This window comes from Somniosus microcephalus, chromosome 14, assembly GCF_052327205.1.
Source record: "Somniosus microcephalus isolate GS21.2 chromosome 14, FLI_Smic_1.0, whole genome shotgun sequence".
In the NCBI taxonomy this organism is placed as follows: Eukaryota; Metazoa; Chordata; class Chondrichthyes; order Squaliformes; family Somniosidae; genus Somniosus; species Somniosus microcephalus.
Window position 1 is genome coordinate 874,907 of NC_141000.1, and position 24,373 is coordinate 899,279.

The 24,373-nt window shown below is 46.3% G+C and overlaps 1 protein-coding gene across 3 annotated transcripts in view; it reads left to right on the forward strand.

Annotated features, from left to right (window-relative positions):
• The window catches only part of dgkh (diacylglycerol kinase, eta), a 532,784-nt gene that overhangs the window by 231,913 nt on the left and 276,498 nt on the right, over positions 1-24,373 (forward strand). For 2 of the 3 annotated variants that reach the window (XM_086006091.1, XM_086006092.1), the window contains exon 3: positions 12,290-12,370. In XM_086006091.1, coding sequence (XP_085862217.1) covers positions 12,290-12,370 — 81 coding nt within the window. Of the gene's footprint in view, positions 1-12,289; positions 12,371-19,041; positions 19,111-24,373 lie in introns of those variants that run through there. The other variant, XM_086006093.1, reaches the window with a different exon arrangement.

The following is a 24,373-nucleotide window of genomic DNA, read 5'->3' on the forward strand; positions in this document are numbered from 1 at the left end:
CATTGAGCCCTTTGAGCATATTTGCCATTCAATGAGATCATGGCTGATCTGCGACCTAACTCCATATACCCGCCTTTGGCCCATATTCCTTAAACCTTTTAGTTAACAAAAAGGAATGTAGATCAATGCTTCAAGGTGCTTTACAGAGGCATAAGGATAAAAATGGACACAGTGCCCAAAGAGATATTAGGAGGGGTGACCAAAAACTTGGGTTTTAAGGAGGGCCGTAAAGGAACAGAGGGAAGTGGAGAAACAGAGAGAATTGCAAAACCTACGGCCTAGTTGGCTGGAGGCATGGCTGCCAATGGTGGGGTGAATGCAGGGGGGATGCACAAGCCCCTAAGCCAGAGAAACAGAGGTTTTTTTTTGGGGGGGTGGCTTGTAGGGCTGGAGGAGGTTTCAGAGATGGGGAGAGGTGAGTTCAAGAAGGGATTTAAACACAAGTATAAGAATTTTAAATTTAAAGTGCTGGTGGACAGGGAGCCAACGTAAGTCATTGCGCACAGAGGTGAAGGGCGAGCAGGATAAGATACGGGCAGCAGAGTTTTGGATGAGCTGAAGTTTATGGAGGGTGGGGGATAGAAGGCCAGTCAGGAGAGTGTTGGAATAGTTGAGTCTGGAGGTATCAAAGACAAGGATGAGGGTTTCAGCAGCAGATGGGTTGGGGCAGGGATGGAGGCAGGTGATGTTATGGAGTTGGAAGTGGGCTGTCTTTGTGATAGAGAGGATATGGGGTGGTAAAGTCAGTTCAGATTCAGAAACTCAGCTGAAGGTCAAATAGGCCAAGTTGCACCAGTCTGATGCACTGAAATGGCATCCTAGATCCTTACACCCTAGAGTGGGTCTTGTGTCCATCACCTTCTGATCCAGAACCAAAAGTGCTACACACTAAGCCAAACTGACATGTAAGGGTGAAATGGGGAATGATCAAGGCCATTATAATGCTGAGAGGCACGGCTAATGTAAGCAGACCCTTAGACTGTGCATTCCGAATTAGAGGACAAAAGTTCAAAATGCCTTGAGATTAGAGGTTAGAAAAAACATTACCCACAGAGTCGTGGATTTGTGGAATATTCTCCCAGCAAAAGCAGATGTTGATGGTTTGTTGATTATTTTTTTCTCAAAAAAAGGAATAGCTAAATATTTTGTTGGAATTGGATTGGATTTTACCAGGATCTGTGTGCACTGGACATGGTGAACCACTATGAAGGATATTAAGCTGACAACTTTTGCCCGATGCAATATCGGACAGGGGCACAGTCTCTCAAACAATCCCCAATTGTGCACGTGTAAACGTGAAACAGACCCATTTGTGCATCTCTTAATCGCAGGAATTGCAAACCAGACTTTTATTTTTAATCTAATCTTCAATTATCAAAATGACCAGTGCAGCCACCCCAAAACTGGACTATTCAGGTTCAAAATCAGATGGATGGCCACCTTATGGGATGTGATGGTTCTTATTGTGACCAGGGGCAGGGGGAGAGAATCAGGGTGGAAACTGGAGCATAATGTGAATGAAAAACAAAGAGGATTTGTATTTGGACCTGTTATAGCTAAATTGGTGGAATATTAGGCAGAGAATGAAGAGAGGCCACGCAGAGCAGTGGAAGGAGGAGGAGGAGGGGGAGAAGGGTTCTCAGCAGGAGGCCATATCCGCCCAGGGTTTTTAGAGAGCAATTCTCTTACCTTAACTTCAGCGACAACCAAGGCATGAGATGTCTTCGCATCATAAAAGAGGTTGTGACTGAAATCTGCCAACTGCTGAAGTCACAACTACAGCCTCAAAGCAAAACCTGTGGCTGTCAAGGTGACCAGTGGCTCTTAACTTTTATGCATTTTTTTTATTCGTTCCTGGGATGTGGGCCTCGCTGGCAAAGCCAGCATTTATTGCCCATCCCTAATTGCCCTTGAGAAGGTGGTGGTGAGCCGCCTACTTGAACCGCTGCCGTCCATGTGGTGAAGGTACTCCCACAGTGCTGTTAGGTTGAAAGGATATTTACTAGTCTTAGCCCCTTTGGGGCTATTCCGGATCAGGCGTATTTCTCAGACATTCACTTTCAACTAAAGTTTGACGTAGCCGAATCCTAAAGACGCTTAACTGGGTCTAAAGGTCCGGGCTATCTCTCCTTAAAGGAAAGGAACAACCCGAGAATGTTACCGTCCTCCAGATAGCGCTTTTAATAAGTTTAGCTAGACTATAAGGTCCCGGATATTAAGAGGGGCCGGAGAACTCCTTCAGAATTATGTAACTCTTCACCAAAGAGTTTACAGAGATTGAGTTCGCAAGTTATTGATACAGAAGACTTATGTGAGATTTATTAAAAGAACCGACATGCAATTTACAGTTGGTAAATCAATCACAACGTTAACAGTTCTAAAAAGAGAAAAAATACAATCTTATTATTAACAGAGAATCTTACTTTTAAATCTTAACTTCGCTACAGTATGACAGTTCTTAAAGTTTTCTATACAGGATATCCATCAATATCAAATACCTTTGATCCCCGAGGTACAAAGAGTTGTAGACCACAGAGCCGCCTCTGTAGCCGAGAATCGCCTTGCCTGATTAAAGCGACTCTGCTATCTCATTTGAAACTTCAATATTTATACCCTTTTCCAGTTGTATTTCCTTTAAGGTTTTCTGCTGATGCAAGTCAATTATCCCTATTCATCTTTCTGCTGACCTCTGCAATTTTTACTGCCACATCAGCTTGTAATATTCCAAAATCTTGTCGCATCTCTAGGTGTTCTGGGTTGACCATATAAAACGGTGTGAAGGGCAGGTGTCCCTTATTTTATGTCATCTTTACGAGGGCAGATGTTGCTTATTTTTACGAAGTTTAAATTAAAACACCTTATCCAGGGTGAACCATTGTTTTTGTTCCCAAAAGTCAGCCTGTCAGAGCCGTGCACCTTCTGTTTCAATAAGGTTATTTATTCAGGGTCAACAACTGTCTTATCTCAATAGCCAGAATTCTTTCATAACTATTTCATTGTTCGGTTTCCAAACCCGGTTTGTCATGTTTTAATAAGGCCAGAATTCTTTCATAAGATGGTGTCTTTTTCTGAATAGATTATATGGTTCATTCCTTCACAAGGGAGGGAGTGCCAGGATTTTGACCCAGCGACGATGAAGGGTCGGCGATATATTTCCAAGTTAGGATGGTGTGTGACTTGGAGACTTGGAGGGTGACTTGGAGACTTGGAGGGTGACTTGGAGACTTGGAGGGTGACTTGGAGGTGATGGTGTCCTCATGAGCCTGCTGCCCTTGTCCTTCTAGGTGCTAAGGTCGCGGGTTTAGGAGGTGCTGCCGAAGAAGCCTTGGCGAGTTGCTGCAGTGCATCTTGTAGATGGTACACACTGCAGCCACGGTACGCCGGTGGTGGAGGGAGTGAATGTTTAAGGTGGTAGATGGGGTGCCGATCAAGCGGGCTGCTTTGTCCTCAATTGTGTCGAGCTTGTTGAGTGTTGTTGGAGCTGCAATGATCCAGGCAAGTGGAGAGTATTCCATCACACTCTTTACTTGTACCTTGTAGATGGTGGAAAGGCTTTGGGGAGTCAGGAGGTGAGACACTCGCTATAGAATACCCAACCTCTGACCTGCTCTTGTTGCCCCAGTATTTATGTGGCTGGTCCAGTTAGGTTTCTGGTCAGTGGTGACCCCAGGATGTTGATGGTGGGGGATTCGGCGATGGTAATGCTGTTGAAGGAGTGGTGGTTAGACTCTCTCTTGTTGGAGATAGTCATTGCCTAGCACTTGTGTGGCGCGAATGTTACCTGCCACTTATCAGCCCAAGCCTGAATGTCGTCCAGGTCTTGCTGCATGCGGGCACGGACTGCTTCATTATCTGAAGAATTGCGAATGGAACTGAACACTGTGCAATCATCAGCAAACATAACCACGTCTGACCTAATGATGGAGGGAAGGTCATTGATGAAGCAGCTGAAGATGGTTGAGCCGAGGACACTGCCCTGAGGAACTCCTGCAGTAATGTATAATAATTGGCCTCCAACAACCACAACCATATTCCTTTGTGCTAGGTATGACTCCAGCCAGTGGAGCGTTTTCCCATTGACTTCAATTTTACTAGGGCTCCTTGATGTCACACTCGGTCAAATGTTGCCTTGATGTCAAGGGCAGTCACTCTCACCTCACCTCTGGAATTCAGCTCTTTTATCCATGTTTTAACCAAGACTATAATGAGGTCTGGAGCCAAGTGGTCCTGGCGGAACCCAAACTGAACATCGGTGAGCAGGTTATTGGTGAGTAAGTGTCACTTGATAGCACTGTCGACGACACCTTCCATCACTTTGCTGATGATTGAAAGTAGACTGATAGTAATTGGCCGGATTGGATTTGTCCTGCTTTTTGTGGACAGGACATACCTGGGCAGTTTTCCACATTATCGGGTGGATGACTGGCTCCTTCCAGGCTGCTGTTGGAGATGCAAGCAACATCTTGCAATTTGCAGTGCACTGCTGCACAAGGGAGGTCACCAAGGCTCTGTGTATACACAGAGAAACAGTTTAATCTCAGTCCCTCATCCCAAAGACAAGCAGGCGGAGTGAGCACATGGGTTTGCACAGATTGCAGACTTTGTGACCTGATAGAGGTCTTTAAAATTATGAAGAGGTTCGACAGGATAGACGTAGAGAAGATGTTTCCACTTGTGGGGGAGACCAAAACTAGGGGCTAAAATATAAGATAGTCACGAATAAATCCAGTAAGGAATTCAGAAGAAAATTGAAGCCCATGGGATTAATGAAAGCAGTGGCTGCATGGACATAACGTTGGCTAAGAGACAGAAAGCAGAGACTAGTGGTGAACAGTTGTTTATCAGACTGGAGGGAAGTATACAGTGGTGTTCCCCAGGGGTCAGTATTGGACCGCTGCTCTTTTTTATATATATTAATTAATGACCTGGACTTGGGTATACAAAGCATAATTTCAAAGTTTGCAGATGAGACAAGCTTGGAAATGTAGTAAACAGTGAGGACGATAGTAGCAGACTTTAGGAGGGTATAGACAGACTGGTGAAATGGGCAGACACATGGCAGATGAAATTTAACGCAGAGAAGTGTGAAGTGATGCATTTTGGAGGGAAAAATAAGGTGAGGCAATATAAACTAAATGGTACAATTTAAAAGTGGGTGCAGGAACAGAGAGACCTGAGGGTTCACATACACAAATCTTTGAAGGTGGCAGGACAAGTTGACAAGGCTGTTAAAAAAGCATACGGGATCCTGGGCTTTATAAATAGAGGCATAGAGAATCAAAAACAAGGAAGTTATGGTAAACCTTTACAAGTCACCGGTTAGACCTCAGCTGGAGTATTGTGTCCAATTCTGGGCACCACACTTCAGGAAGGATGTCAAGGTCTCGGAGAGGGTGCAAAGGATATTTACTAGAATGGTACCAGGGATGAGGGAGTTATGTGGTACCAGGGATGAGGGAGTTATGTGGTACTAGAGAATCTGGGATTGTTCTTTTTGGAGTAGAGAATGTTACGGGGAGATTTAAAAGAGATGTTCAAAATTATAGGGGTTTTGATAGAGCAGATAGGGAGAAACTGTTTCCACTGGCAGGAGGGTCGGTAAGCAGAGGACACAGAGTTAAGATAATTTAAAAAAAAGATAATTGGCAAAAAATCCAGGTAGGGAATTGTTTTATGCAGCAAGTTGTTACGATCTGGAATGCTCTGCCTGAAAGGGCGATGGAAGCAGATTCAATAGTAACTTTCAAAAGGGAATTGGATATATCTGAATATGGGACATTTGTAGGGCTATGGGGAAAGAGCAGGGGAGTGGGACTAAAGAGATCGCTTTTTCAAATTGCCGGCACAGACATGATGGGCCGAACAGCCTCCTCCTGTGCTGTATGATTCCCCATGGTTCAGGGTGCTACACATTGCTTTGCGGCGCCTCATGTGAACGCGACCATTTTCACTCCCTCAATGTGCCACTGGTGTGCAACTACAGACAGCGCATCATGCAGGTGAATGCTGGTTATCCTGGCAGCAGTCAGGATTCCTTTATTCTGCGGTAGTCCTCTGTGCCACCTGTATTTGACCCACCGTGGCAAGTCAAAGGCTGGCTACTATGCGTCGAGGGCTATCCACTCAGGACATGGCTCATGACTCCGGTCCAGAACCTACGCACATTGACGTAAGAAAACTACTGGGCACTCGGTCTGAGTATTAAACAAGACTTTAATTAACTGTTTTTCGACATGGAGATCTAGTTGTGTCCTTCACTAGTTCCTGTTAAAGAATGTCCTGAGCAAGCTGGGCCCATGCCCGAGTATTTATACTCTCCCTGGACAGTGCCACCAGCAGGCCGCCCAGTATTATTACATAAGTCATTTTCACATGAATGACAAGATTCATGTCACACACGTGTACAGCAGGCCTACAATGAGAGCCATGCTGCCATCGGTGCCCTCAAACAACGCTTCCCCTGGCTGCACACAGCAATCAGTTAAAACAGCAGGCAGCAACAAGTTAACGTGCTGCCTGCAACACGATGAACGGGCGTGGGTTAATCGCGTTTCGCGATCTCCAAGCCAGTTTTCGGGTGTTAGCCAATTTCTCCTCCAAACATATTTAAGCAAATGCAGAGCCTGGGAAAAAGGGGAAGGAGAGATGAAAGAACAAAAGAAAAGGTCTGTGATGGGTGGAGGGCGGGAGTGATTAAATGACAAAAGGGATGATGGTGCGAGGCAAAAGGGGGTGGTAATGGGACAAGTAAAGAAACAAAAGGTGGGTCCAGAGGAGGTGTAAATGGTGACAGCAGAGGAGGAGGGAAGCATGGACAATCTGGGAAAACAGGGTTCCTGTGGCCCTGGAATGTGGTGGAAGAAAGGCAGGTAGACCCCAGGGGTGCGGACCACCCCGCAGGCCATGTACCAATAGGGGATCCCCACCCCAAGCACCAGCCCACACCTCCTACACTCCTACATTTAAAAAGAATAAAAAATCCCTCTCTTGGCTCTCAGGCAGTCGACTAATCGAGGCAGCAGAGTGAGGGTGGAGAAATGGCGTAAAGGCCCTTTACTTCCTGCGGGGGTGGGGGAAACCAAAGAGGAAAATCTACCCTTATAAATCTGCAGAATTTGTGCTGAGGTTTTATAATGCACTGGTCAGACCGCCAGAGCACACCAGTGTGTGCAGCTTTGGTCACAACCATACAAAATACAAGCAATAAGACCAATCCCAAGTGTAGAGGATGAGCTATGAGGAACAATGAAAGATAATTCAGCTCTGCAGTCTAGAGAGGAGTTAAGAAGGGTGGGGGGCTCATTAAAGTATATAAAATGTATATAAACATGAGGCCAGCCTAGATTATATTAATCAGAGCACATTAAGAAAATAATCTGGGAACATAAATTGAAGTTAGTAAAACGCAAATTTTGAACAGCTATCGGAGAAATAGCTTATTTACTCGAAGAGTGATAACCATTTGGAGTGATCGACCAAGCCAGGCAATAGGGGCAAAAACATTGGGGTGATTCAGATTACAATGAGATCCCTTGCTGGGAGATTGAGGGTCCGGGAGGGATGAGGTTCAGTGTGCCGAATAGTTTTTTTCCTCATCTCTGGTTTTCTAGATTGTTTAAAAATTGTAACTCGTACAGGAAATTTATTAGGATATGAATTGAAATATTTAATAACAACAACATCTTGCATTTTTATATAGTGCTACTCACGTGCAGGAAGATGGTGCAGAATAGGATACGGTGGACACAGAGCTTAGGAAATGGAGAGGCTGGACTTGGGAACTGAAGGCAGGGGGAGGTGGTTTATGAAAGCAGAGGGAGAGGTGGCAATGTGGGGAGAATGGGGTAGAGAGTTTCAGAGAGCTCGACTGGAGAATACCTACAAACAATACGATAGCAAGATACTGCGGAAGCTTGTCGGCTATTTCTCGCCAATTCTCACTGAATTTTGAATGTTTTCCTCAGTAAGAAAGAACTTGCGTTCAAATAGCACCTCTTCACTCCCTCAGGAAGCCAAATTGTCCTTTCCAGTCAATTTTAAATACAGTTGCTGTTGTCACAGAGGCAAGCAGCAAAGGCTTCTATACAGCGCTGGCAAATGTATACTCACTGTAATAAGAATGATCTGGCTGTGATGGACAGGAGCCAGCATTGAGTGCTCCGACATGTTTGTGTGTCTGCCATTCCTCACACAGTAAGCGACCAAGCTCAGGCAGCTCACTGTGGGAGAGGAGCATAGAATGGGGGCTAAATTGCGGAGGAAAAATCAACCCAAAGCAGCCTGGGAGAGATGTCAGAGGCAAAAGCTAGTGGAATGGGATGGGGTGGAGTGGAGTGGGGGGAGGTGGAGTGGAGTGGGGGGAGGTGGAGTGGAGTGGGGGGAGGTGGGGTGGAGTGGAGTGGGGGGAGGTGGGGTGGAGTAGAGTGGGGGGAGGTGGGGTGGAGTGGAGTGGGGGGAGGTGGAGTGGAGTGGAGTGGGGGAGGTGGGGTGGAGTGAGGTGGAGTGGGAGAGGTGGAGTGGAGTGAGGTGGGGTGAGGTTGAGTGGGGTGGAGTGGGGGGAGGTGGGTTGGGGTGTAGTGGAGTGAGGTGGAGTGGAGTGGGGTGGGGGGAGTTGAGGTGGGGTGCAGTGCAGTGGGGTGGAGTGGAGTGAAGTTGAGTGGGGTGGAGTGAGGGGAGGTGAGGTGGGGTGGAGTGAGGGGAGGTGAGGTGGGGTGGAGTGGGGGGAGGTGAGGTGGAGTGGAGTGGGGTGAGGCGGAGTGGGGGGAGGTGGGGTGGAGCGGAGTGGGGTGAGGTGGAGTGGAGTGGGGGGAGGTGGAGTGGAGTGGAGTGGGGGAGGTGGGGTGGAGTGAGGTGGAGTGGGAGAGGTGGAGTGGAGTGAGGTGGGGTGAGGTTGAGTGGGGTGGAGTGGGGGGAGGTGGGTTGGGGTGTAGTGGAGTGAGGTGGAGTGGAGTGGGGTGGGGGGAGTTGAGGTGGGGTGCAGTGCAGTGGGGTGGAGTGGAGTGAAGTTGAGTGGGGTGGAGTGAGGGGAGGTGAGGTGGGGTGGAGTGAGGGGAGGTGAGGTGGGGTGGAGTGGGGGGAGGTGAGGTGGAGTGGAGTGGGGTGAGGCGGAGTGGGGGGAGGTGGGGTGGGGTGGAGCGGAGTGGGGTGAGGTGGAGTGGAGTGGGGTGAGGTGGGGTGGAGTGGGATGGGGTGGGGTGGAGTGGGGGGAGGTGAGGTGGAGTGGAGTTGAGTGCAGTGGGGGGAGTGGGGTGGGGTGGTGTGCAGTGGGGTGAGGTAGGGTGGAGTGGAGTGGGGTGGGGTGAGGTTGAGTGGGGTGGGGTGGAGTGGGGTGAGGTGGAGTGGGGTGGGGTGAGGTTGAGTGGGGTGAGGTGAGGTTGAGTGGGGTGGGGTGGGGTGAGGTGGGGTGGAGTGGGGTGAGGTTGAGTGGGGTGGGGTGAGGTGGGGTGGGGTGGGGTGAGGTGGGGTGAGGTGGGGTGAGGTGGGGTGGGGTGAAGTGGGGTGGGGTGGGGTGAGGTGGGGTGGGGTGAGGTGGGGTGGAGTGGGGTGGGATGAGGTGGACCTCTAAAAGACCCATTGGAAAAATAGAGTGTTTCTGTAATTCAGCACACATGAGGAGGGTAACCAATAAAAACATTGTTTTTAAAGATTCATGCTTTTAATTTCTGATCACTTTGAAGTAACCCAATTGCTATAAATACTGAAATGGAATGTGAAAATCCTCTGAGATTAGTATTTTAGAAGAAATCCCTTGACATCTGTCAGATGAAAGCAAATTCGGAAGCTGCATGACAATTGAAACATTGTGGCCTTAAACGATGCCGTGGAAGAGTTGTATACAAACACTTAATGTGCTCGAGTTGAAATTCCTCTCTGGTGTTTTAGCAGAGACATTTACCAATTTATTTAAGTGCGTTAATGGCAAGTTAATTTCAGACAGATGAGCTAAGTGTTGTCTCACAACGTGAGACCAATGTGAAGAACTGTACCACGGCTGAATTCAATCCGTCTGCTTTATATATTGGCGTGAGGATAAATGGTTCAGAATTCATCCCCTCCATTGGTATCTCAAAACCGAGGCCTTGTCTGCCTGTTGGAGGTAAAATATCCCGTGGCACTATTCGAATTAGAGCAGGGATTTTCCTAATAATTTGGTCAACACGACCAGAAACAGATTCATTAATCAGTTATCTTATTTGCTGTTTGTTGACAAAAAATTGACAAGATTTTATTTAAAAGTTGAGATCATTTTTCAGCAGTTTGCTAATATACTAAGAAAAAAGAATTGACATGTTTAACTTTATATCCTCGCAAATGAGCGTAATTTTTGGACAGAACTCTGTTGCGATATACTTTTGCGTCACTTGGTTTTAATGAGCTGTTTTCTAATGGATTTGGCCAGGACTTCAACTTTATTGTTTGCTATTCTAGACTTTCATAAAAAGTCAGTTTATTCTAAACCCCTTTGAGTGCTATCATACGTCTAATGCTGTCTTAGAAAATATGTAAACAAACACATGTTGCAATATGTAGTACCCAGTTTCTTTCAGCTTAAAATAATTAAAGCAACAAAATGGTTGAGATCTCGGCATCATTTGGTGATCCCACCTTTGGAGCCTGGGTTTGAATCCGTGCCCAGATTGATCAGATAGAATACCTACACTTCCTGTTGGCTGTAAAAAATCTAATTGAAGTGAGCAGTGTTATCTGAGCTCTGACTGAGCTTGCGTCTACAGTAGAAAATTGGCTGTAATTTAGCACTAAATTGGCAATCTTGTTCAGAAGGGCCTCAAGGACAACTGGTGTGGGAAATGGAATTGTTGCTCTTCTGAAGTCTGGGTTCAGGCACTTTATTGGCATGGAATAGAGGGAGTTCTAAACTGCATCTGGGTCAAGCTTGACTTGGGATCATTTGATGCTTAGTACGAAATGTGAAAATGTGAAAAAGTGTTTGTTCTGCCGCACTGACACCTCTTCACCTTTAATGAACAAGAAGTGTTAAGGCCAACCGCCCCCCACCACCACCCCCCGCCCCACCACCCCCCAAAAAAGCCGGGCTAATCCACTGACTTTATTGGGAGTATGATTTGTACAGTCAGTTTGTTATCTTTGGGGTTGAGGTGACACCAAGATGACACATTGGAGGTGGAAGCTTGGAACCAAGTAGACCTTCTGTGGTTGATTCAGTAATCCAATGCCTGAACCAGACAGGTCTGCAGTACCCCAAGATACTGTTGATGATTAACCAGCAAGCCTAGCTCACAAATGGAACCAGCAGGCCTAGCTCACAAATGGAACCAGCAGGCCTAGCTCACAAATGGAGCCAGCAAGCCTAGCTCACAAATGGAGCCAGCAGGCCTAGCTCACAAATGGAACCAGCAGGCCTAGCTCACAAATGGAACCAGCAGGCCTAGCTCACAAATGGAGCCAGCAAGCCTAGCTCACAAATGGAGCCAGCAAGCCTAGCTCACAAATGGAGCCAGCAAGCCTAGCTCACAAATGGAGCCAGCAGGCCTAGCTCACAAATGGAACCAGCAGGCCTAGCTCACAAATGGAACCAGCAGGCCTAGCTCACAAATGGAGCCAGCAGGCCTAGCTCACAAATGGAACCAGCAGGCCTAGCTCACAAATGGAACCAGCAGGCCTAGCTCACAAATGGAGCCGCACTTGTGGTCCCTCAGCCTTGTCCTTACCAACCAGCTGGACCAACAGTGGGAAATTGTTTTGGTAAGCTGGGCAGTTTTAGTCAATTAAACTCCAGTAGTAACCCTGTTCCCACTTGGGGTTAGGTTTGCCAACCCTTCAGGATTGCCCTGGAGTCTCAAGGAATTTAAGATTAACCTCCTGGACACTGCTGCAAGCAATCCAGGAGAAAAATCATTGGGGCATTTAAAAAAGTGTTTTTTTTTCATTTTCTTTGAACACTTTCACTTATTAGTTATAAAAATATTGGAAATGGGAGAAAAAGCTGTTTGACTGGGCGGGGCAGTTAGAGGCAGGAAGACATGTGATGAAACCTTACTTGGGGTCCCTCAGCCTTGTCCTTACCAACCTGCACCTAAAGCCTCTGGACTTGGGTAAGTAGGGGTGAGTGCCCACTCCATATTGAGAAAACAGAAACTCTACAGATGGCTGTAGATTTCTCAACCGCTTGATTTGGATATTCTCAAACATGGCGATAAGAGCCCTCGCATGTGTCGGATACATGGTTTCCTGAGGGAAAAAAGGATGTCTGCAGAGTGAGTTGTCACTTTTATTTACATTGTTCTGTTTTTTCCCTTTCACTTCACAGTCCCTTATTTTTGATGAAGTTGATCTGTCTGATGCAAGTGTTGCCGAATCAAGTACAAAAAACGTCAACAACAGCTTCACGGTATGATTTCACTGTTGTCGTTAGTCTATCCAAGTGATGGGGAGGTTGGCCTGACTAATAGCTACTGGGGCTATTATCAGACAGAGTAATGGGGACCTTTGTTAGTTACTGTTGCCTCAGTGTTTGTGGTGTGTATACAACTTATGATGATATTGCCATATTCTTTTTTGTATAGTTGAATACTTTACTATCAAATGGGGGGAACAGACTTGGGATACTGTTCCTTCAGAATGACTGGTGCCAATCTACTGTAGCCATCTTTGGTTGTCTTCCCACCTCCACAGTATTTGTCAACTTGACTCAATTGGTAGGACTCTTAACTCTGAGTCAGAATGTTGTTGAGTCAGGCCCCACTCCAGCACTGAGCATTAAATCTAAGTTGATACTTCAGTGTAGACTTGAGGCAGTGCTGCACTGTCAGAGGTGCCATCCTTTTGATGAGCCGTTAAATTGAGGCTTTGTCTGCCCGTTCAGATGGATTTAAAAGATCCCGTGGAACAATTTGAAGAAGAAAGGGAGTTTTCCTGGTATCAGGACCAACATTGCTACCTCAACTAAAATACACGACTAAAAAAGCAGATTAAGTAGTCATTCACTTTATTTGTCATTCTTGGGACTAAAGTGGCCCTAAACAAAATCATGAAATACTATTTTCTTTGATTATATTTATTGGTCTAAAAAACAGGTTCACTCACAACATGTTTAAATACATAAAACCCTGAACATAGATATTGGGCCAAATCTTGCTGGAATGGGACATCTCGTGGCACACGCCATTAGTTCAACTTTTCCCCTCATCCTTCAGCTCGAATAATGTTAGCGCTGTAACTTACTGGAAATGCGAGCTGATAACGGTGTGGCAAGGGCAATGGGGCATCTGGGACCTCAGTCAACAGAGTATCTCCTTAACCAGTGAGAAACAGAGGAACGACAGAGAAGGAGGGTGAATTAGAGTCAAATCAGGTACAGAAAGAGAAATAAAGAGAGCGAAAGAAAGATTGGATTAAAGGGGATGCAAGAACAGAGAGACCTGGGGGTGTTTGTACGCAAATCTTTGAAGGTGACAGAACAGGTTAATAAAGCAGTTAATAAAGCAAATGGGATTTTGGGCTTTATAAATAGAGGCATAGAGCACAAAAGCCAGGAAGTTATGCTAAAGCAGTATAAAACAATAGTTCGACCCCAGCTGGAGTATTGTGTCCAATTCTGGGCACCTCACTTTAGGAAGGACATGAAGGCTTTGGAGAGGGTACAGAAGAGATTTTTGGCAGGGTTTATTTGCAACACCAGTGGGTTGGACCAGATTTCTGATTGGTCCCCTTGGAGGACAAGACACACCTAACAGTTTGTGTGGAATATGGAATTTGATCCTGCCTGTTGTGGAGCAGTCTGCAATGTGTAATTTGATCCAGTCTTGTCAGGCAGCCTACAGAAAGTGGAAGTGTAGTTAGCTTTGTGAAGATCCTCTGTTATCTACTGTTCTGCAATTGTAATTATAATTGTCCTTGGCTGGTAAAATAAACTAATTTATTCTCTAATTAGTGGGTTAGTTACTTCTTTGGAGTTTTATGTTTTTTCCCCTTCTGGCAGTGCTAAAAATTCTTTAATTAGGAACCGTATCTGTGGGGTGCGTGTGTGTGCGGTGCGTCTGTGGGTACGTGTGTCAGGTGTGTTTGAGTGCGAGGTGTGGGGTGAGAAGGGATTCAGTTCCCCATCTGCGTTGAAAGTTCATCGTTGCAGTCACACCGTTCACCTGCTCAATGTGTGAGTAAGGATTCACTAATTCATCCAGTTGGAAGAACGTGATCCACCTCTAACAGAGGGAGGAGAATGTGATCTGTCTTCCCATCTGGATCACGTTCTCGCTCACATCCCCCGTCCCCGCCCCCAGACCTGGATCACGTTCTCGCTCACATCCCCCGCCCCCGCCCCCAGACCTGGATCACGTTCTCCCGCCCCTAGACCTGGATTACGTTCTTCTCCCATTCCCACTATTCTCTCCGTGCACTCCCCCCTCCCCTGAGTTCCTGACCTTCTCTTCCCCCCCTCCCGAGTTCCTGACCCCTCTCTCCTCTCCGATTCCCTCCCCCCTCCGATCCCCTCTCCTCTCCCCTCTTCAATCCCCTGACCTTCTCCACAGGGAGGAAAGCATGGTTGAGGCTACAGCTCTGTAGCTAGGCGCATGCACGTTTGGAACCTCCGGTGCACATGCGCAACCACAACGTCAGATGCGCATGCGCGGTTCCGGTGGGGGAAGGACGATGTCCGCCCCATAGAATTTGCAAATAATCACTCCGGAGATTTACTACAATGGTTCCAGGGATGGGGGATTACAGTTATGTGGATAGACTGGAGAAGCTGGGGTTGTTCTCCTTCGAGCAGAGAAGGCTAAGAGGAAATTTGATAAAGGTGATTAAAATCATGAAGGGTTTAGATAGAGTAAATAAAGAGAAACTGTTTCCAATGGCTGAAGGGTCAATAACGAGAGGGCACAGATTTAAGGTGAATGTCAAAAGAACCAGAGGCAACGTGAGGAAAAATGTTTTTTCCGCAACGAGTGGTTAGGATTTGGAATGCACTGCCTGATAGGGCGGTGGAAACAGATTCAATATTAGCCTTCAAAAGGGAATCGGTTAAATATTTGAAGAGAAAAAATTTCAGGGATATGGGGAGTGGGACTAACTGGATTGCTCTTCGATAGAATCAGCGCAGACTCGATGGGCCAAATGGCCTCCTTCTGTGCTGTACTATTCTATGATTCGATAAGAGACACAGAAAAAAGAGGCAGAAAGGAAAAGTAAGAAAAAAATTAAATTTGACAATTTTCAAATCTCTAATAACAATTTACTACCTGCAGGAATGAGATTGAACAGTTTAAATTGTTCCTTTTCTGGTCCGGAGAGGTTGTTTGGCATCGCATCAACAATTATCACGTCGTTAAAAGGGTACTTATACTGTTAAGTACGAGCCCTAACATTCTGCGGCGAGTTTAAGAGCCAATTAATGTGTAAATCCAGCAAGTTCTTAAAAATAACAGTGGGCTAAGGGCAAGATGCTGTTTGTGTGAAGTAAATGGCAGAGCAGCGTAAATCAACCAGCAAGTTCTGGAGGTTCGCAACTCATATGGGGCAGCTGAAAAGGAAGAAAGACTTTCATTTATATAGCGCCTTTCATGACCACCAGATGTCCCAAAGCACTTTACAGTCAATTAAGTACTTTTTGAAGTGGAGTCACTGTTGTAATGTAGGAAATTTGGCAGCCAATTTGCGTACAGCAAGCTCCCACAAACAGCAACGTGATATTGACAAGATAATCTGTTTTAGTGATATTGATTGAGGGATAAAAATTGGCCAGGACACCGGGTATAACTCCCCTGCTCTTCTTGTAATAGTGCCATGGAATCTTTTATGCCCACCTGAGGGTTTAACGTCTCATTTGAAAGACGGCACCTCTGACAGTGCTGTACTCCCTCAGCACTGCACTGGCGTGTCAGCCTAGATTTTTGTGCTCAAATTCCTGGAGTGGGACTTGAACCCACAACCTTCTGACTCAGAGGCGAGGATGCTACCCACTGAGCCATGAAAGGCACAATGCAGGCTGTAGGAAATGAGGACTCGCCGAGATGGTGGTCTGAGAAGCTGTCCAAAGAACTATATCTAGAATTAAGAACCCAATGACATAACACTCCTTGTGTGCAGTAGAATTATGGACCAAGACAGATATTAAATTAGCACTAACCATTTAAAGGGAAAGCACACAAGGTATATTTCTCTTAATAAAAACAGAAAGTGTTCGAATACACGCCATAGGTCAGGAAGAATCTGTGCAGAGAATTTTTCTCTATCCACAGGTGTTGCCAGATCGGCTAAGTATTTTCCAGCATTTTCTATTTTTATTTCATGTTTGCAGCATCTGCAGTATTTTGCTTTTATTTTCGGTATATTTCCCTGTTGGCTGAGCATTCAATTATATATGAAAGCTGAACATTCCAATAATGTGGAAAATGTAACTATATTTGTTCTCTTCCTTAAAACACAATTTGTATTCCTTTTTAAAAAACTGTCTGAGTTGCCTTTTAAAAAATGAATGAGCTGCTAATAAAATCACGGCATTGCACATTTTAGTAAAGTTGCAATTCCTGAGGAAGCAATCTTGTTAGTGGCAATGAAAAAATAGCAGCCAATCATGCCGCACTTACAATAATGATTCTTTAATGCCGGGCATGCAGATAACAAGTCATGTAATTGTTGGAGGGTTTGTTAATCCACCCTGTGGAACAAACGTTTACATTGGAAAATGGCTGAATAACAGCAGAGATATTCCCAATTCACCCAAAAGGATGCAAGCTGCAGTGGGAATCCTACCTTTCCTACACAAGAATGGTTTAATAAAGATAAAGGTGGTCATTTTTGATATTAATAGCAATTTCGTCAACTTATTTTGATTGCTATTTCAATTTAAATTGTTGTGGCAAAATAAAACTGCAGCATAAAATCTGCATGTCAGTGATGGTAACCTCCGGTAGCAAAATACTGCGGATGCTGGAAATCCGAAATAACAACAGAAAATGCTGGAAAAACTCAGCAGGCCAGGCAACATCCGTGGAGAGAGAAATAGAGTCAACATTTCAGGTCGAAATCCTTCGTCAGGACTGGAAGAAGGGTTTCGACCTGAAACATTGGGCTGGATTTTCATTCAGCAGTCGGGAAGGAGGCGGGACTACAACTTTCGGGTTTTAGTCCCGCCTCCATCGACGTTCGGCCAATCCACGCGATTTTCCCTTGATTGACCTTGTTGAGCCCGCTGGGCCACCCGGCAACAGGTGACGTCACAGACTGAAATTTCATCTGTCAAGAGATTTTGACAGATGAAATATCAGTGTTTCACAGCTGTTTGAAGCTGTCAAACACTGACGGTCTGACTTCTAACCTGAGTCCTTCTACGCAGACTCAGTTAGAACTCTCACCGGCACTGAAAGCTGCAGGCTGTCACTTTTGACAGATTGCAGCCATTCTGCTTTCAGTGCCGGCTGAATGATGGACTCCCGACGCCTAGAGGAAGAAAGGCTGTTAAGGTAAGTACAGGTAATTTAAACTTCTTTACACACTTTAGACACACCAAACACACTTACCTTTGCACTCATGCACCCATCACTCAACTGAACACCGACATCGCGACCCCTCCAAGTCCTTCAACCCGACGGCCCGCCTGCTCTAACCTGGCGTGGTTTGGAGCCGTCGGGAATCCCACACGACACCCTTCAAAATAGGGATTAGGCTAAAAACTGCCTGTTAACTACCTGTTAACAGGCAGTTAATTGGCACTAATCCCTTCCCGCCTCGGGTCGGCGGGTCCCAGTACGGGGCGGGTACCTGCCTCCTTTGAAACTTATGTGGAGGCGGGTTTTGGGCGGGATGGTGTCGGGACCCCCGAATTCGGGATTTTAGCCCCCCGCACGCCTAAAAGCCCGCCTCACGGCACACTGAAAATCTAGGCCATTGACTCTATTTCTCTCTCCACGGATGTTGCCTGGCCTGCTGAGTTTTTCCAGTATGGTATCTTACGGGATGTTTGTAGTGCAACAGAGTAAGAGAGGAACAATATGGGAGCCATAGTCTTTTGAGAGCTCTGTATCCTCGATAGGGGTACAGCTTTAAGAAGTTATATAAAAGATCAAAATGACCAAGGCAAGGCGGTATAGCTTTAAGAAATCCTTGACCTTACTTGCCTTTCATTAGGAACGCCTCCTAGTCTATAGGGGTAAAAGACAAGGAAATAGTTCCGTTGGGGAGAGGAGTTTGAAGAGGAAGGAACTGAGAGTGAGAAGAGGTACACAGGAAAGTCAACCCTGTCACCGTTTGGTTCATCACTACACAAATGCCGGGAGTGAATAAACCTGAGTTATTTTAACCATCAAGCTCTGGTCTGTGTGTCTAATTGACCACTGGGTCCTGGCCTTGCTTCAACTTGTTACAGTAGATTGAAAGAAAAAATTACTAAAGGTGCTAAAGCTTGATACAGTAGCCTTCGAGACATTTTTACTTGCTGTTCTCCTACTTGTTAAATGGCTGTTCTGTGCTGATGATTTTCTCTTGTCTGCAGCAAGCAGACATGGAGCTCAGACTTTACAATACTTCAGATTCTCTGGGATTTTATTATAAAGGGAATGTAGCTCCGCTAGAATACTTGCAGTTTATAGCTTGTGGACACACAGTCTCTATATTCATGTAACTAGTGGTAAATTTTCATCCAAAACTCTGCTGCCTGTGTCCTAACTCGCACCAAGTCCCGTTCACCCACCACCCCTGTGCTCGCTGGCCGACATTGGCTCCCGGTTAAGCAACACCTCAATTTTAAAATTCTCATCCTTGTGTTTGTTGTGTATTTTGAATGTTGTATTTGAATTGTCCCACATAGCTTACTGTAGTTGTGATGTGCAATGCACTATGGGAAATAGAGTGCATTAAGTTGAAGAGATTCTTCTGGAAGTAATGGCTGTTAACTGAACTCTGTCTCCTGCGTACTCTTTTAATTGTTATATACAAGCAAGGTTAATAAACTCTTGAGACTTAACAAAAGTGGCGACGAGGATGTCTGAACTTACGTGGCTCTGCTGTGCGGAAGATAGTCAGGTTTTACGTTTTTAAAACTGTTATTTTTGCCGTGGACAGTTAATTAAAGTGAGGCTGGCTCGAGGATAAAGGAGCTTGCAATGGCGGGAAGACGAGACGACATATAAGGTACTAACGACTTGAGGAAGGGGAGGAAAAGCAGTGAGTAAATCGGGAAGGACATTTATTCAACTGTGAAACGATCTGTGAATTGAAGCACTAAATAACTGATAGTGATTTTAGTTGAGTTCAACATTGGAAGGATCCTTAGTGAATGATAATTAGGAGCCTGAGAGAAGGAAAATGGCTGGAATTATCGGTAACATTGGACCGTTTGATGAGAATGTCGAACAATGGAGCTCATACACAGAACGATTTGAATACTTCACACAAGCAAATGACATTGGAGGGAACAAGATAGTACCTACATTGTTAAGTGTGATGGGACCAAAGACTTTCAATCTTTTGCATACTTTAGTGCATCCAGATAAACCAGGGACTAAACAATATAGCGAAATTGTGGAGATACTAAAAGGGCATTTTTCACCCAAACCCCTAGTCATAGCTGAGAGGTTTAGGTTCCACAGGCGTAACCAGGAAGAAGGAGAAACAATGACTATGTTTGTAGCTGCACTAAAAAGACTATCAGAGCACTGTGAGTTTAATGACGTGCTAAATGATACTATAAGAGACAGGCTAGTGTGTGGTATGAGAACTGAAGCCATACAGAAGAGACTATTAACGGAGAGTAATCTGACTCTACAAAAGGCCATTGAAATCAGTATTTCCACGGAATTGGCAGCTAAGGAAGCTCAACAGTTGGGTGCAACAGAAAAAGTGCACAAAGTAAGAACAGAGAGCCAAGGGCCATGCTTCCGTTGTGGCAAAACGGGGCATCTTGCGTCTGCATGCTGGTGTGTGGACATGGATTGCCACAGCTGTGGTAAAAAGGGACATATTCAGCACGCATGCAGAAATAAAAAGGACACAGAGAAAGCGTCAAAGATGGAAGGAAGAAAAAAAACATTCAGACAAAAGACAAAGCAGCATGTCCGCTTTGTAGAAGAGGACAAAACAGAGACAAGTGACACTTCAGAGGAGGCATTATCACTGAACGTGCTGACTGTAGCTGGGGATTCGCATGGCTACTGGGTCTCACCCTTGCTGGAGGGGCAGCCTGTGCGAATGCAGATCGATATCAGGGCAGCAGTATCTCTTATGTCAGAGACAGTTACAAAAAGACATTAAAGCACCTTCCACTTCAGTCAGCTAACCTAGCGTTAAAGACATATGTAAGAAGCCACACAACACCAGGTTATAGTCCAACAGCTTTATTTGAAATCACAAGCTTTCGGAGCGCTGCTCCTTCTTCAGGTGAAGTGGAGAAATGCATAAAGACAAGCCCTGCGAATACACAGGATCTGCTCAGACGAGGAGGAACGCGATGGACACCTACAGACACTGAAAGACGCCCTTGTAAGAACGGGATATGACGCTCGACTCGTCGATCGACAGTTCCGACGGGCCACAGCGAAAAATCGCATAGACCTCCTCAGAAGACAAACACGGGACACAACCAACAGAGTACCCTTCGCCATCCAGTACTTCCCCGGAGCGGAGAAACTACGCCATGTTCTTCGCAGCCTTCAACATGTCATCGATGATGACGAACACCTCGCTAAGGCCATCCCCACGCCTCCACTACTCGCTTTCAAACAGCCGCCTAACCTCAAACAGACCATCGTTCGCAGCAAATTACCCAACTTTCAGGAGAACAGCGACCACGACACCACACAACCCTGCCACAGCAACCTCTGCAAGACATGCCAGATCATCAACACAGATACCATCATCACACGTGAGGACACCACCCACCAGGTACATGGTACATACTCATGTGACTCGGCCAACGTTGTCTACCTCATACGTTGCAGGAAAGGATGCCCCGGAGCATGGTACATCGGCGAGACCATGCAGACACTGCGACAACGGATGAACGGACACCGCGCAACAATCACCAGGCAGGAGTGTTCCCTCCCAGTCGGGGAACACTTCAGCAGTCAAGGACATTCAGCCTCCGATCTTCGGGTAAGCATTCTCCAAGGCGGCCTTCGAGACACACGACAACGCAAAATCGTCGAGCAGAAACTGATAGCCAAGTTCCGCACCCATGAGGACGGCCTCAACCGAGATCTTGGGTTCATGTCACGCTACATGTAACACCACCTGACGCAGGGTCATCCAGACTCGAGTCGACATTGGCTTGTTCTCTCTACACAGATGCGGCCGGACCTGCTGTGATTTCCAGCCAAAAAAAAATGTTTTTTGTCTTTTTTTGTTTTTCATACAGACCCCAGCATCTGCAATATTTGACCCCTTGTGACCCCACCTCATTGTTCTTTGATGTAATGTTTCCCTGACTGACCTGTTTGGACACCATTCACACCTTTGACTGCTGTGATTATCTCTCTGCCGAGGTGTGATAAATGGCAGTTGAAAAGGTTACCTGTAAACATCTGACATGATTCTCTGACTATATAAGCTGTGTCTTTATGCATTTCTCCACTTCACCTGAAGAAGGAGCAGCGCTCCGAAAGCTTGTGATTTCAAATAAAGCTGTTGGACTATAACCTGGTGTTGTGTGGCTTCTTACATTTGTCCACCCCAGTCCAACTCCGGCATCTCCACACCATGGTTAAAGACATATACCGGTGAAAGAGTAACCGTGAGAGGTATCACTGAGGTCACAGTTCAGTTGAATGGACAAACTAGGAAGTTACCACTCTACGTAGTTAAAGGAGACTACCCTTCCCTGCTGGGACGTTCGTGGATGGAGAGAATAAAATTAGACTGGTCATCAGTCTACATGATGTCACACAATGATCCAGGCTTACCCGCCATCTTAAAGAAACACGCAGAAGTCTTTAATGGAGAACTGGGTAGTATGAAAGATATTACTGTGAAGCTTTGTATTAAGCAGGATAGCAAACCCAAGTTCATGAAGGCACGACCCGTACCTTATGCCATCAGACCAAAAGTCGAGGCTGACTTAGAAGCCCTAGTTGAAAGCGGAGTACTAGAACCAGTCAGCGTGAGTGAATGGGCAACGCCCATCGTACCAGTGCTCAAGAAAGGGTTGGAGTTAGGATATGTGGAGATTTTAAAGTAACCGTTAACCCTGTATTGTCAGTGGAGCAATATCCGCTTCCCCATATTGATGATTTGTTTGCGGGACTTGCTGGGGGCCAGAAGTTTAGCACAATCCACCTCTGTTAAGTCTACCTGCAAATGCATGTGGATGAACAGTCACGAGAAATGCTGACTATTGTGACGCACGAGGGCCTATTTAGGTATCGTCGACTTCCTTTCGGAATTACATCAGCTCCAGCGCTTTTCCAACGTGCTATGGACCAGATCCTTAGTGGATTGCCTGGAGTCCAGTGCTACTTAGATGATATCTTAGTTACTGGGTGTGATGACCAAGACCATCTGCGTAACTTGGACGCAACGCTACAGAGACTGAGGGATTATGGACTCAGAGTTCGCAGGGATAAATGCGATTTTTTTCAAGCATCAGTTGAGTACCTCGGTCATGTGATCGATGCCACAGGCCTTCACAAGGCACCGTCCAAGACCAAGGCAATCGTGGATGCCCCAGCACCTGAAAATATCAGCCAGCTGCGTTCTTTTCTAGTGTTACTGAAGTACTATGGAAGGTTCATACCGAACCTAGCCTCGATGCTGAGGCCGCTGCATTGGTTGCTATGTAAAGACAAGAAGTGGGAATGGACTAACAAGTGCCAGGAGGCGTTCATGACAGCAAAGGACACGCTCCTGAAGTCAGAGGCTTTGACGCATTTTGACCCTTCATTACCAATACAGTTAGCTTGTGATGCATCGTCATATGGTGTGGGAGCAGTTGTTTCTCATATCATGCCAAACGGAGAAGAGAAGCCGATAGCATTCGCATCTAGGACTTTGAACAGAGCTGAAACTAACTACGCCCAAATAGAACGAGAAGCACTGAGCATCGTTTTTGGCTTTCGCAAGTTTCACCAATATTTGTATGGGAGACAGTTCACCCTACTAACAGATCACCGCTCTCTCACGACCATCTTCGGGCCACATACAGGGATTCCGTCACTTGCTGCGAGCAGAATGCAAAGGTGGGCGCTGCTGTTGTCTGCACACACCTTTGACATTAGATATCGCAAGTCTGACCTGCACGGCAATGCCGACGGTCTTTCCAGGTTGCCGCTGCCTGTCACCAAGCCTATGACGAGTAGCATGGACATCTGCTATTTTAGGCAGGTGGAGAACGCGCCTGTTACTTCGACACAGGTCTGACGAAACACCAGAAACGACCCAGTGCTGTCTGCAGTGCTGGACATTATCGTCAGGGGCAAGCTTGACAGCGATGACCCAAACCTGAAACCATATCTCTTAAGGAGAAACAAACTGTCGGTGCAGTCTGGATGTTTGCTGTGGGGGAGGAGAGTGGTTATTCCACCATCACTACGGAAACCAGTGTTACAGCAACTACACTCCGGACACTGCGGAATGGTTCGTATGAAAGAAATAGCGAGGAGCTACTTCTGGTGGCCGGGTATGGATGGACAGATTGAGGACAAAGCTAAAACCTGTTCCTCATGTCAGAGAGTTCGTAATGTGCCACAGCTTGCACCTCTTCACCCCTGGGACTTTCCGGAGGAAGCATGGCACCGCATTCACGTAGACTTTGCAGGTCCATTCGAGGAGAGAATGTTCCTGGTGGCTGTTGACGCGCACAGTAAGTGGCCAGAGGTTGTTATAATGAGGTCCACCACCGCTGAGAAGACCATCGAGAAGTTAGGTCCGATGCAACTTGTCTCAGACAACAGCCCACAGTGGGTGTCACAAGAAATGGCTACATTCCTGCAGGTGAATGGCGTACAACATATCAGGGCTGCACCATACCACCCTGCGACCAATGGTCTAGCTGAGAGGTTTGTTCAGACCATGAAACACTCTCTAAAGGCATCGCAAGGCCAGGGAACGCTTCATCAGCGCCTGAATAGTTTCCTGTTGAGTTACAGGAACACACCACATGCGACCACAAAAGCATCACCTGCCACTCTACTGCTCAAAAGAGAGCTATGAACCAACTTCGGCCTGCTGAAACCGCCAAAGGTGAAAGACGTGGTACAGTATCAGCAGGACAAGCAGATCAAGCGACGTGAACAACGCTCCAAAGACAGAGTCTTCAGTCCAGGTGAACATGTGTTGGCACGGAACTACAGTGGTGGACCTAAGTGGGTTCCTGCTACTGTCATTGCACAGACTCCAGTATCCTACACTGTACAGACACCCGAGGACATTGTCTGGAAGAGACACACCGATCAGCTTCTACGAA